The sequence below is a fragment of the Euprymna scolopes genome, chromosome 17 (assembly GCF_053919585.1).
Source record: "Euprymna scolopes isolate OS-2025 chromosome 17, ASM5391958v1, whole genome shotgun sequence".
In the NCBI taxonomy this organism is placed as follows: Eukaryota; Metazoa; Mollusca; class Cephalopoda; order Sepiida; family Sepiolidae; genus Euprymna; species Euprymna scolopes.
In genome coordinates this window covers 108651901-108666964 of record NC_136498.1, presented here as the reverse complement: position 1 = coordinate 108666964, position 15064 = coordinate 108651901, and the positions used below count along the sequence as shown (strand labels likewise).

The 15064-nt window shown below is 34.2% G+C and overlaps 1 protein-coding gene across 1 annotated transcript in view; it reads left to right on the top strand.

The window, feature by feature from the left end:
* The window catches only part of LOC145296868 (serine palmitoyltransferase 1-like), a 70001-nt gene that overhangs the window by 6857 nt on the left and 48080 nt on the right, over positions 1-15064 (top strand). Inside the window, exons 2-3 of the mRNA XM_080143002.1 lie at positions 9955-10059; positions 12421-12524. Coding sequence (XP_079999128.1) covers positions 9955-10059; positions 12421-12524 — 209 coding nt within the window. The remainder of the gene's footprint in view (positions 1-9954; positions 10060-12420; positions 12525-15064) is intronic.

Genomic DNA, 15064 nt, shown 5'->3' with positions numbered 1-15064 from the left:
CTCGGCACCCTATCCTGCCTTGATAGAGTTCAAAACTTAGTAGGTGATGTCCTTTTCTCTTCCCTGCAAACTTTTTTTCACAGAAGAGACATTGCGAGCCAGTCTCTCCTCTATCGTTATTTTCCTGGCAAGTGCTTGACTGAACTCCAATCTAGGGTTTCTCCTTGCCAAACTTTCACAAAAACACTCGACTAGATTTTTTTTTTTTTTTTAAAATTCTTATTCCATTTTCATCCCAAACAAGCCACATTGCCACTTTAATATTTGAGCATCAAGATATCTGTTCACATTACACTTGAACTTCTGCATGTCAGTACAGTTGGGAAAGCAGGAACCTGGAAGGGAGTTCCAAAGTCTAGCAGTTCTGGGAAAAAAAAAACAAACTATTAGAGTAAAAGGCTTTCTTACACCTAGGGATCTCTACTGTGAAGGGGTGGGATTTAGCTGCTTGTTACAACCACTACATACAATTTCTTCCCACTCTTTATCTGTGCCTGAATGCAGAATCCACGAACAAAATTTATTTCCTAGAACTACCCGCCTGTGGAACCCTATTCTGCTGGCATACTTCCCAGTTGACTTCAAGTCCAATGTAAACAAGTTCTTGTGAGCTGCCCCCTTAAATAATCAAATTCTACCCAATTTACACTATTAACGATTACTACACTACCACCTTACATTCATTAACCCCTGAGTGGCCTTCAGGCCTTGATAAGTGGTGACACCCTTGTAAAAAAAACTGAAATGACATGACATCTCAAACAAAAAAAATCACAACCAAACCAGGTAAGTACCCAAACAACACCAATTCACCTCCGGCCATGTCGGTGGGGCATTAGAATACGCCGACTGCCCCCCTGCAGAGGGTAAAAGTCCCTCAATGGGGGTCCTGGATATGACCTTAAACTATATCCAGTGGTGAGGCCCCAGCTTGTGGGCTTTGGGAAGTGTGGAGCCACCCTTTAATTACCATTGCTCCCAGGTCCACTCTGACCCGGAGTGGTAGTACCTGCTAGGGTCCCAACTATGGGTTAAATAGAAACCGACGTGAAAACAACAAATATATTCTATTAAAAAAGTTTTTCTTCAAAATCTTTGGATTCGGCATTAAATAACCCGAAAAGGGTTGATATGCCGTAAAACAAAAACCAACCAACCAACCAATTCACCTCTTTCCTTGAGGCTCACATTCATAAAAATATATAGATGCTAGAAATCATTGTGTATGGCACAATCACATTGACACATCGGTTCTCGCCAGATCACCGAAGTTAAGCAACGTTGAGCCTGGCCAGTACCAGATGGGTGACCATTTGGGAAGGCTAGGCGCTGTATGTACCTTCTGGGAAGATTGGGCATGAGGCCAGCACCCTCACCCTGTAAAAAGAACTCCTCGCTACAAAAACATCTACAGAAGTTGTAGATGGCCTATGCCCCTCCAGGGGCTTAAGGGCTATGGAGAAATCATTGTGAAATAGCATATATAGCTAAAAGAAGGCATGCTGAAATCGAAAAACGCATAGATTTGCAAAAAATAGAAACAATAACACTACTATAGCTAAATACAGTAGAACCCTGGGATACGGTGGCCCTAGGATACAATTTTTTCAGGTTAGGATGTGGAATACAGTGTTTTTCCTATCCCTGGTTATGGTATTTGTCCTACCTTATGGTGTTATTTATAATGTTATTTTATTATATACATGTGTATTATATACTGTATTGTATTTTGTTACTAATTTTTAATGCTGTATCCTGGGGTTCTACTTTGTCAAAAAAAAAAAAAAAAAAAAAATCAGAATCTGTAATTGTATCGGAATCGTGAATTTAGAACAGAATCGGTAATTTTTTTTTCTTGGGAGGTCACCACTTATCTAGGCCTGGAAACCACTCTAGGATAAGGGTTAAATGTTGAGTAGACAGTGAGACAGCATGATCAGTTATGGTGGAAGTTGAGTTGAGCATATATTATTTAAGAGGACGGGTCAGTAGGAATTCATTCACATTAAATTTGAAGATGACCGTGTTATAGTCAACCTTGAAGCAGACACACAGTGATTGTGTTCCACAGATGAACAGTTCTGGGAAAGAAACTATCGGAATCAAGGAAAATATTGGAATCGCCCATGTATAGCTATATGTATAGCTAGTAGCTCTATAAATTTATTGCAGCATAATAAATGTAACATGGCCGAAATATCTAACCGCAATATAGAAATCAACAAAGGGTACACTTATGTTGTTTTCAACGTAAAACATGATGTTTATTAAAAGCGCTGTGTGCTTTCCATGGAGCTCAATGCACTTTGCTAATCTTTCAGCCTGGAATACTTTGGGGCACAGCTCCAACAGCACATGAGCAATGAACGACAGCTTAGATTTGTTCCGTAAATTCAGTGATGCTACAGGACTTTGCTAAGTAGATTTCTGGTTATAGTCAGTTAACTTCTTTCCTAACTTCTAGTGTAGCGCTACCGAAAGCGGTGACAAGGCAAATAAGTTCCTTAGCTTTTATTGTTTTTCAGTATTTCTGTTGTGAAGCGATTTATTGAAATAAAATATAAGAACGAGGACATTATCTAAAAATATATAATGAAAATGAACAAAATTATACGGATCTCTATGGACAAATTTATCTTTAGTTGACCTTTAACAAATAAATATTTTCGTTTATTAGCCAAATAAAGAAATTACTAGCTAAACCCATATGATTTTTGGAATATGACATCTTTGTTCTGTGATGCTTATGTACATAATAAAATTTTTTCCATATTTTTTCTTTTTAATAAGTGTAATTCTAAATATATAGGGTGAGCCAAAATAAGGGTCCTATCTTTAAATTTGAATAACTTCCACAAAATAAAAGTTAAACTCACCAAACTTTATGTGTGTGTAGACTGACCCTTCCGAGATTTTTTTGAAATAAACAAAACAAATTTTGGCCAAAAAACACTTCTTAAAACTTACATGAATTTATGAATTTTTAAAAATAGGACCCTTATTTTGGCCCACCCTGTACAACAAATTTTATGTTGATACTTGAAGACATATCTTCAGATTTTTTTTAAACAGTTTTCGTTCATTAAAAAAAGAGTATATTGTTCTATTAGACTTTTATTGTTTAAACAATTTAACTTCGTTTTATTAAAAAAGAAGTTGCAAAAATATTTAACACTTAGTAGTGAGCTTTGGAAGATTGTTAGTGAAACAAAAAAATTGCCAAAAGATACGTGTTTCATAGTCGCCACTTTGAAAAATGACTTGCAAATGCGACTGTTCCACTTGCAATATAGAGCCCTGTTTTTATACAGATAAGAATAACACAATTAGTCTTTATTAAAATAGTTCATAACTTGAAAAGATTTTAAAAAGTGTTTTCAATAAGTCTTTAAAAAGAAAAGAGCGCAGAAAGTGTTTTCAATAAGTTTGGTAAAACTCATGGAGAATGCACTGCTTTACGGTTGTTGTAAAAATGGAACGGAGATTTAAATTTTGTTTTAATCTTATTTTTTTTTTTATTGTGCCCCAAAAAACGAAAGTAATCGAAAGAATAACATTCAAGAATCCTACTTTTTATGTATATAAAAAACAAAATGAAAGATTTTTTTTTATTATATAAAAATAAAATTTTATTTACAAAAACGAGATAATTTAATTTTTCAATGAAAACAGTCAAATTGGTATACCTTTTTGGGTTTTTTTTTTTTTTTTATATAAGTTCAACTCACTGTTAACATTGGAAATGTCGACTTTTATAGGTTTTGGGTATGTTTACAACGAGTAAACACCCCAACCTCCTCATGTTAAGAATGACTTTCAGAATAGGCACCCCTAACCTTGTCAGCATACCCGAAAACCTATAAAAATTTTGCATGTCAAATCTGAACGATGAGTTGGAGATAATGTAAAAATGTACCGAATTTAAAACGGAATGTAATTTAAATTTCCATTCCATTTTTTTTTTTTTTTGCAACAACAGTAAAACAGCACATACTCTGCAAGTTTTACTATAATCGTTAAAAAAAAATCTAATTTTAATAATTTTTAATTAAAATAAGATCAAAAAAAGGAATTTTCAATGATTATTAAAAAAAAAAAAAAATGATCAGAAAAATGTATTTAAAAATAAAATATACATGCATAGGAGAGATATAAGCATAAGAGAAACTGATTTGCCTTGTCACTGTTTCCGGTACTAATGCCAGAAGTTAGAAAACTCCGCAGGGAAGATTCGAGAGGGGTCAAATCTAGTAAATAAGATATCCACTTAAGCGGTCCACATCTGCCCATCCATCGATTGAGCAGGTTGTCATCTATCCAGTCTCGCACAGGTGCAGCATAATGTGCAAGTGCATCATCTATATATATAAAAGCGAAAATGTGTGTATGTCTGTGTGTTCGCTTTTTGTGTATGTCTACAAAAGGCTTTTTTGGCCGTGATTCTCGGTTGGCTCGCTCCTTCTTAAAACCTTTTATATGCTGTCTAAATAATAATATCTACGACTAAGGAACTCTGGTCGCAGCTATCTTTAATTTACCCAACTTTTACAAGCTATTTTCAAGATATTTTTTGATCGCCGCATAAGGGGGAAAACAGAAACGGGCTTCCAGCACAAAACTAGGTCAAACATCACGCGCCTTAACGTTCTCGCACCTGTTAATTTCGCTTTATAAATGTCAACTTAACACACTTCTCAATTCATCTATTCCTGTGGTCGAGGTGGTTAGGTCGCAGATTTTTTTCCATTTCCTTTCCACCTCCGCGTCAAAGGTTCGGGGTTCAAACCTACCTTCCTACTAAAACTTTTTTTTCTTTTACACCTCCAAACACCCGGCCAAGTTTTTTTTTTTTTTAAACAGGGTTGTTTTGATCTACCCCCTCCCCAACACACACACGCACCTTCAAACACTCTGGCAACGTTGGGTACCCCCCGCTTGTCTATATATATATATATATATATATATATATATATATAGATATAAAAGGTAAATGCGCGCGCATTTTTTGTATGTTTCGAAAAGGCTTTTTTTGCCGACGGTCCCGGGTGGGAGGGTTTACTATCGCTTAGAACTGTTTATATAGCCCCTAGATCATAATATGTATGATTTGCGAATGCGCGTTGCGTCTAGATTTATTTACATTGATTTTTACAAAATTATTGCTATTTCAGCCCGTCTTGTGTTCATTCAGCTTTTTTTGTATAAAACCAAAACTAATTCAAAGATAAGGCAGTGTTCCTGGGGAACGTCCAGAAGCAATCAGCTTTGATCAATATGGGGCCAAACTCCTTATATCAGACAATTGCTATTCAATCTGGACAATGGGGAGCTGGTTTCCCCCTCCTCAACATCTTGGGGAAACAACTAGCCAAAGTTGGGTAAATAAACCCAAAAGCTGCTCCGCAGAAAAAGTTAACTCCGCTACTTCTATTTGACCTCGTTAACTTTTACTGCAGGCACGTGTCAATTCTGTTTTTAATACTTAAATAAATAAATTAAAACGTATTTCAGTTGCTCTTTGTTGGGCGAGCGGGTAACATGTCAGATTTTTTGCACACTTTATTTTCCACCATCGCCTCAAGGCTTCGGGTTCGATCCTAACTACTTACCAAAACTGTGTTCTTTTTTTAAGCCCCCCCCCCCCAACACAAACACCTGGGCAATGATTTTTTTTTAAAGAAGTTTTAACATTGTTTTTATATATATATATATATATATATATATATATAATATTTAAACAGAGTTCTTGCTTTGCTTATTCTTTTGTTTTGATCCCCCCTCCACGCTCAACACGCACACCTATAAAACACCCGGGCAACGCCGGGTACCCCACGCTAGTCTATCTGTATATATAAAAGCGAAAATGTGTGTATGTATGTATGTTTGTGTGTTTGTGTGTCCGCTAAAAACTTTTGACAGACAGAACAAAAATTCACAAACTCTGTATCATATTGAAGCTCCATCCTTCGCGCGAAAAATTGGCCAAAAATGTTAATTTTTTTTCACCCCAAAATCGACAATTTTCGACAGGGGGGGGTCAACAAAAAAGGTCCTCTCGTGACGACGACCGGTTCTACGCATGCGTCAGATGACGTCATGACCTGATTTACTTTAAATAGTTGAAAAACTGACTAAATTTCATTTACATCGCGTTAGCTCAGTTGATTAGCGCGTTGGTTCATTATCTAAATGTTTTGGGTTCGAATCGTGGTGTGAGATGTCTTGGGGGGGGGGGGGGATTTTTTTAAATTTAAATATAGAACCAGTGTTATTTAAGCCATTTTTCATTTTTTACCGTTTTTCCATTTTTAACTTGGAGCATAAAAACATTGAACCCATAAAAGAAAAATAATTATTGGAATGCTTATTCTATTCTCTTTCCAGCAATGTAATTCTTTTAAAAATTGACCCCCAAATAAAAAAGATATGACTTGTTGAAGCACATGAGGTATGTAATATATTCAATGCCCACGAAAATACAGAATACATATATATATGCTATTATATAAAAGTTACTTTTTGTGTGTGTGAGTTCCTTCCTCATAGGTTCTGAAATGGCTGAACCTATCTTTTCAAATTTCACACAAAGGTAATTTATATATCTGGCAGTGTTCTTAGATGTGTACAGGAATTCATCCGATAAGTATTGAAAATCAAAAAAATCCAATCTTAAAAATACTCTTTCTTCTCTTATTAATAAAAAATAATGTTCACATGGGAATATTTTATGTTACACCAGTGTAACCTTGACCGGTGTAACGTAAAATATTCCCCTGTAAAAATTCCTTTTTTTTTTTTAATCTATAAGAGAGGAAAGACTTTTTAAGATTGTCAAGCGCAAATATCAACTGACATGATATTGTAAACAAAGACTGATGGAATTAGACGAACGACATTATCATTATTATTTGAAAAATTTTATTTTGTGAATTAGTCCACTGTGCAAATTATTCCTTGTAATATATAATAGACGATTGCTTCTATAATGATGCATACGCATGTCTAAAAATCAAAAAAATGAACCAATAGCTATTACATTGCACATGCATATTTCTTATGCCGTCATTCGACCTTCACCTGGTAAATTCCATTTTTAAAAAATTTTTTTACACTTTTATACCCATTTCCTCCAGCTAGTTTTGCATGCGTTATTGAATACCCTATATATTAAGTTTTATGTCGCTAGACCAAAAACTGACCGGAGTTTGGTAGACAAATTTTTTTAAACAAATATATATACAAAGAGGTTTGTGTTTACTATAATTTTTTCATGCAAGTATAAATCATGTAGAATATCTGCATGAATATAATTACACGTAATAGTTAACTAAAGATGATCATCCCATAAGAAAACCGAAAAAACTAATAGGGAATTAATTAAAATGAATTAGGTCCTGGATATGACCTTAAACTATATCCAGTGGTGAGGCCCCAGCTTGCGGGCTTTGGGGAGTGTGGAGCCACCCTTAAATTGCCATTGCTCCCAGGTTCACTCTGACCCAGAGTGGTAGTACCTGTTAGGGTCCCAACTATGGGTTAAATAGAAACCGACTTGAAAACAACTAATATATTCTATTAAAAAATTTTTCTTCGAAAGCTTTGGATTTGGCATTAAATAACCTGAAAAGGGTTGATATGCCGTAAAACAAAACCAACCAACCAACAATTAAAATAAAAATTAGCTAGATCTTTTGCTGATGAATTCAATTTCACGATCCATATATAACAAAGTTGTATTTTCTTTTTAAATAAATAGAAAAACGGGTTTTTCATATGAATATCAATACACAAGAAAAAAAAAAAAGATATATAGGAGTAAACTTTAATTCTAGTTAATTACTTTTGAATTGACATCTTAAAAAGTGCAAAATCATTTTTGAATGTCATGTTGCAAGTTACGGTTAAAAAAAAATGTCACTTGATGGCTTTGCAGAATTTATCAAAAAAGTTTGAAACTGTTTCATGTTTCCTAATTTTGTAACTAATTTCTAGCTAGAATGAAAGTAAAATTTTATTTTTTCCTTTTTTTAAAAAATTTTTTCTCTCCATTTTTCTCCCTTTTTTTTTTTCCTATTTTTTTGTTTTCTTTTTCCTTTTCTTTTTATCTCTCCCAAACAAAAAAAAAAAAAAATTTTGTATCCATCATTATTTAAACTAATTTCTGGATAGAATGAAAATATCTTTTTTTTTTCCTTTTTTTTTTTTTCAATTTTTTTCTTTCCATTTTTCTCCCTTTTTTTTTTTTCTATTTTTCTTTTTTTTTTTTTTCCTTTTTTTTTTTCTATTTGTGTTTTCTTTTTCCATTTCTTTTTATCCCTCCCAAACTAAAAAAAAAATTTTTTTGTATTCATCATTATTGAAACTAATTTCTGGCTAGAATGAAAATATTTTTTTTTTTCCTTTTTTTTTTCTCACTTTACTCATTTTTGTTAATTTTTACTCTCCCTTTTCTTCTATTTCTTTCCTTTTTATTTCTTCGTTTTGTTTTTTCATTTTATCTCACAAAAACCAAAAAATAGTATTCTTTTACCTCATTATTATTGTATCAATAAACGATAATCTTTTATCACAAAAGTTTTGTTATTTCATAAAACAATAATTCCCATCTGTGACCATGAAAAGGAATACATAACATCTGTGTCTACCTTCAAATATATATATATATATATATACATACATATATCTGCATAAGTCTAATGAAGCATAACGAGGATGAAATGCAGAAAATTCTCTGTATCGAGCAGCGGTAGGAGGTTGCCCTGCTTTGCCCGGTCACAAAATATGCTTAAATACGATATTTTGATTGTCCAGATTTCGTATATATTATTGAGTCGTGATTTCAAAAGTAAAAAAAAAAATATTTGGGTGCTATCAGCTAGAATCTAAACCGAAAGCAAAACTGTAGCATTCAAAGCTGGTGACGTTACCAACGTGACACACATCTGAACTGATTAAAAATTAAAAATATACGAAGATGAACGTACAAAATGTATAACGATTTTTTCAATTTTGGCCCATTTTTGACCCCTTAAAAACTATTTTAACCGACTGAAGAACCATAAAAGAACGGTTTAAAAAAATCCAATCATTTGAGGCCCCTAGCGCCACTCTGCGACTTTTCGTTTCGGAAGAGAAATTTTGAAAATATGAAGACAGAGATATAGCCTTATATATATATATATATATATATATATATATATATATATATATATATATATATGTCTTCTTCCTAAGATTAAGGGTGGTGGTGTTTGATCAACACTGCTGGGGAGCCATGATGTAACATACTGTTTTGTTTTTAAATCCCGAAACAGTGTTTCATGGTAAACAACTGATGATCCCTTGAAAAATAAAATATTGGTATTATAGTAAATTCGAGAGCGAGTTGATGCAGTGATTGCAGGGGATTAAATGACTTACTGACTAGATGGTTTTCTAACGAATGATAAAAAATGTTTTTTTGTATAGTTTTAAAGGTTAAAAACTTCAAAGACTATATATACACACACACACACACACACACATTACTGTCAAGATTTTTTACTGTTGAAACTGGTCATCTTAGTAAACTGTTTTTAATTATCTTTTGTGTCCAAGAAGGATTTCTCATATCTGGACTTTAAAGTTAGATCTATGAAAAATTATAAGGCAGAGCAGGGGAGGGGTTCTAGTAAAAATAACTTTTGCTAAGGTCATCCAATGCATGTAAAACAGAATACGATAGACTGAATATGATGATTTAACGAAAAAAACAAAAAAATAAGAATTATGTTATTCATGATTAGTCCTAAAGTCAAGGTCCAGTGTTTAGATTGAAAACTTAACATTGTTGCGACACAGCAATGATCGGTTGCTTTAAACAATTTTCAGGAACTGTGATTTATGATTTCTTCCAGTTTTATGTCACCATTGGATTCTTCAAAATTTAAGAGTCAATTTTTTTTTTTCTTTCAGGCACCAACTTACCACTTGTTTCTTGAAGCCATCCTCATTATGTGCATTGTTAAATTGCTTTTTTCCAAAAGCTACAATCCCGAGAAGACCATCCTAACTGAAAAGGTAAGCAAAAGTGGCTCTTTCCAGATTCGTATCATGTGGGAGATTTGTCACATCTTGGCTGGTGCATCTACCACACTAGCTTCTCCCTCTTAGACGTAAACGGATGGTAACATTTAATGCTAGCAAGATTACACTGCTCTACTTTAACAATGATAAGACGCCTCTCCAACCACCGATATCCATGACATGAATTTTTCCTTCAAACACCTCGGCCTAACATCCCTGGGTAATATGAACTGGAACAAATACATTGAGGACATTGCAAAGGCTGCTGCAAAGAAGGTGGGTTCCCTTTATCGTGCTAGAAGACTACTCACACCTGAAAGTATCCTGTACCTCTACAAGGCGACCATTCGGCCATGTATGGAGTATTGTTGTCACATCTGGGCTAGTTACGTCTACCACTAGTCTCTTCCTCTTGGATAGGGTCCAAAAATTAGTTTTCAATCTAATAAGTCCCACTTTATCAACTAAACCTCAACCTCTGTCCCATCGTCGCAATGTTGTATCTCTGTGCTTGTTTTACAAGTATTTTAATGGAATGTTCTATGATGAACTCGTTGCACTTGTGCGTCCTCGATGTACATATTCCCAAGAAACCCGCTCAGCAGTAAAATCACACCCCTTCACTGTTGAGATCTGTAATAGTTGTTTTCCCCTCGAAAAGCTAGACTTTGGAATTCGTCTCCTGCTACCTATTTCCCTGACTACTGATATGCAGAAATTTAAATGTAACGTAAACCAACATTGTTAATTTTTCCTAGGTATGGCTCCTTACGTCCAAGTGGTGAGATGTCTTGTTACAGGTGAACAAAAAAAAAAAAAAGAGTTCCCAACCTAATAGGTCTCGCACTATCAACCAAACTTCGATCCTTGTCCTATCACTGCGATTGTGCATCCCTGTGCCTTTTTTACAAGGATTTTAATGGAATGTGCTATGACAACCTCATAGTATTTGTGCCTCCTTGACGTAAATACAGGCAAGCAGCAAAATTCCACTCCTTCATTATAGAGATTGCTAGATGCTGGAAAGTCTTCTACTGTAATAGTTTCTTTCTCTGAAATTGTTAGACTTTGGGATTTCTTCCGGGTCCCTGCTTCCCTGACTGTACTGACATGCAGAAGTTTAAGTGTAATGTAAACAGACATCTTGCTGCTCAACTCCCTACATAGTGTTCCTGTAGATATAGTACCCAAATAATCCCTCCTTACGTCTAAGTGGCACTGTGCCTTGTTTGGGGTGAATAAGAAATAAACAAGTGAAGCACGCATGGTCCCCCGTGAGTGCACAGTCAATGAGGCATAAAAAAAAATGACTAAGTTCAGTATTTGACCCCCCTCCCCATTTATATTGATTATGGCTTGGATTTTTCAGTACTTCTAAGGGAACAATTGTTATTTTGGTCCCCCAACAAACGGAGGGTGAACCTGTAAATTCACCCTTGTCCGTTTGTCTATCTGCACTTTTCTCAATAACTACGCTTTGGAATTTTTTGAAATTTTGCACAAACATTAAACATGATATGAGTAAAAAAAAAAGTAACAGAGTGGATTTTCTGGGAAAACTCTGGTGATCCCCCTAGGGGTGCCTTTCGGTTTAAAATGGCTAAAATTGACACTTTTGTGCTTATTAAAAAAAAATTGATGCCTTGGATTTTTATAAAACTTTCTGAAAAGTTTTAACTAACTGATTTCTATATAATTTTGTTTGTCTATACTTCGCGATAACTCTTGGGTGTGCCCCAGGGGCTCTTTTAGGGCTAATAAAAACACTCCGTTTTTGGGACTATTTTACCATATTTGTCCAGAATTTTCTGTGTATGTTTATTTAGCTGTTTTGCATGGCGCTGAACTTAAATTTAAATATGTTAAGGCCTTGGGAACTTTTGGGGTTAAATCGGGGACTTATTCATTTCTTTTTTTGCATGGTGCAGAACTCAAATTTACTTATGTTAAGGACTAAAACTCCACTGTTTGTTCATTTTCACCAAGATTTGACGTCCCCTGGGGACTTTTGGGGCTTAATGAGGTGGGGGTGGGGGTGAAATGCTGAACTTAGTCATTTTTTTTATGCCTCGTTCACTGTGCACTTATGGGAGACAATGCATGCTTTATTTGTTGTTAATTGTCTTCAAAAATATTTTCATTAATGATTTTCTACCTTATCGTTTTTCATAATTTTTGGATATGTTCATTATTGCGACATGACGATTAAGTAGATACCATTGGTTTTACTTAAAATTCAATATTTTGATTTTCGAATTTTGCTCTAATGATGAAGAATCACTGAACAACCTTTTTAATTAACTTATTACCAGGAATAAATGCTCTTATTTTATTTCTATTTTTGTTTTGCTAAAGGAAAAAAATGAATTGATTGCTGATTGGAAACCTGAACCGCTGGTTCCTCACGTCAAAGAGGATCACCCGATGCTGGAGAAATTGCAGAATTCTATTATCCTTGGGTAAGTTGTTTAAATGAAACCAAGCTTCCCTCCTTTCATCAGAATCGCTCTAACACCCATCATGCCCCAATTGAAATGAATGGCTCTCGTCTTAAAGAATCTCCATGTCTTGACAAGCTTCTTTACACTTGCAGTCAAGTTTTTCACTATTGGACACATTTTGTAATACAGACTGGTATTCCATTCCCTTTATTTTTTTTTTAACTCCAGTTTACATACTGTCTTTCGTAAATTTTAACATTGTTTTCTTTTCAAACCTTTAAAACACACTATCCACTACAACACTCTGCTTCGTTGTCGTCGAAAACCACAATAAAACAATTTCCCTCAATTCATACCCTTCGCTCATGTTTTTAATGTTTTTATCTAATTGAAAACACTTCACACTACAGACACCCCATCTGTTCGTGTTTTCTTTTTTTCTTTTCCTTTTCTTTTTTTCTTTTCCTTTTCTTTTTTTCCTTTTCTTCTTTTCCTTTTCTTTTTTTCCTTTTCTTTTTTTCCTTTTCTTCTTTTCCTTTTCTTTTTTTCCTTTTCTTCTTTTCCTTTTCTTTTTTTCCTTTTCTTTTTTCTTTCTTTTTCTTTTTTCTTTCTTTTTCTTTTTTCTTTCTTTTTCTTTTTTCTTTCTTTTTCTTTTTTTCTTTTTTTTTTTTTGATACAACGCATTCTGTAATACAAACATGGGTGCACCCTAACAATTGGCACCCGCTTTACATATTTTCACCTTTTTGGCTTTTTCCAACTAATTCTGCAAATTATTATCGCTTAGACACTAAGCTATCATATTATGAAAGAACATTGACGCAAAAAAAAAAAAAATTCCCCTCCCAAATGTCTAAAGCTTTTTTTATATTTACTATTACGTTGCATGTGAAACAGAAACTCCCTTTCCAAATCTTGTAGATGTACAGCTTTTCATGATAGCCAAGAGTTCCTGATGAACCACCCCCTTAAGTAAGACACTTTATCAAATTTCCAATAGTAACGATTACTACGATACTATCCCATTGATTACTGTACACGCATTAACCCTTATCCCCGAGTGTCTTCCGGGCCTTGATAAGTGGTGACTTCCATGTAAAAAACTAAAAGAAAAGAGTCCAATCGATAATAATCTGCAAACTCCCTTTCCAAATCTCTTAGATGTACAGCCTTTCATAATAGCTGAGAGTCCAATCAATTATAATCCGCACAAATAGTTGAAAAAAAGACAAGGTCAACTTTGGTAATGGGGTGGGGGTGGGGGTTCCAATTGTTCAAGTACATCCTAACATGGTTTGGCGGACCTGAACAATGCTAACCCTAGCCTTTAGATTTCACCTTTTCAGTTTTTCTTACTTTATTTTCTGGCGATTAACATCGATTACATGCATAACAATGAAAACAACAGCATCTTTATTAAGATGAGGATAATAGTCCGAAATAAAAATAAATTAGGGTAGTTTTTTTTTTGGTTTATATCCGTTAGAAGCGCTGAGTGAAATTGAAGAATAAAACATGTATAAATACATTCGAGGAAGAAGAGGAAAAAAAAAAGATTGACAAAGGAGTCTTACTCCGAAATATATTTCTTTATTTTATAAAAAAAATTTGCGTTGCAGTTTTGGCTTCAAATGTATTTATACATGTTTTATTCTTCAAAAATAAATTAATATAAAATGTTTCTGTTTTTATGTCTCTACTATTATATAAAAGGAACTTAGTCTCTGTGTGAGTTCATTCCATATGGACTCGAAACAGCTGAGCCAAATTTGTTCAAAATTTCACACAAAGGTACTTGATGTGTCTGGGAGTGTTCTAACCTAGGTTTTGTATAAAAACAATCTGATTGAAGGAGTACATCTGATTTCGATCAAAGTTAACTTTTATACAACCTAACATCACAAGTGCATTTTAGGAGTTTTATCACCGCACAAGCAGAATGGTGCAGCTTATAAAATCTCAGCTGTAGATTCTTTTATAAGAAAGGGACGCGTTCGAAATGAATGTTTCTTTTTTAGAGCACAATTTAATCATGATACTTGACTTTTGTGCGTTTAACTTTAATTCAAGTGATTATGGGAAAATAATTTCATAAAATCAAAATTTGATTCTTTTATATAAGACAGAGACGCACTTAATATGAATGCTTCTGTTTAGATCGCAATTGAACCATGATACTTGACTTTTGCATTTTAAACTTAAAATAAAGCCATTGTTTACAAATAATTTCATAAAATCAACAGTAGGTTCTCTACAGTGCAATGTAGACTACGATGTATTGTGGACTAAGTCACTGCAAGGAGGCATATAAAGCCTCCTTTCAGTACACCGCTGGAGTGGTGCCTAACCAAACCAGGCAATCAATGGATTCGATTAAAAAATGGGTGATGTCACTAATTTTGATGACAATAAATGTATTGGAGGGTGGAACATTTATTGATCCTCATTCAATCCTCAACATCGTCGGGTCTCCCTGCTAGTCTCATTAAAATACAGTTTCTTATTCTACTAGCTTATTTCCAAGACTTGCAAGATTGTGGAGTCTTTTCTTGCTGACT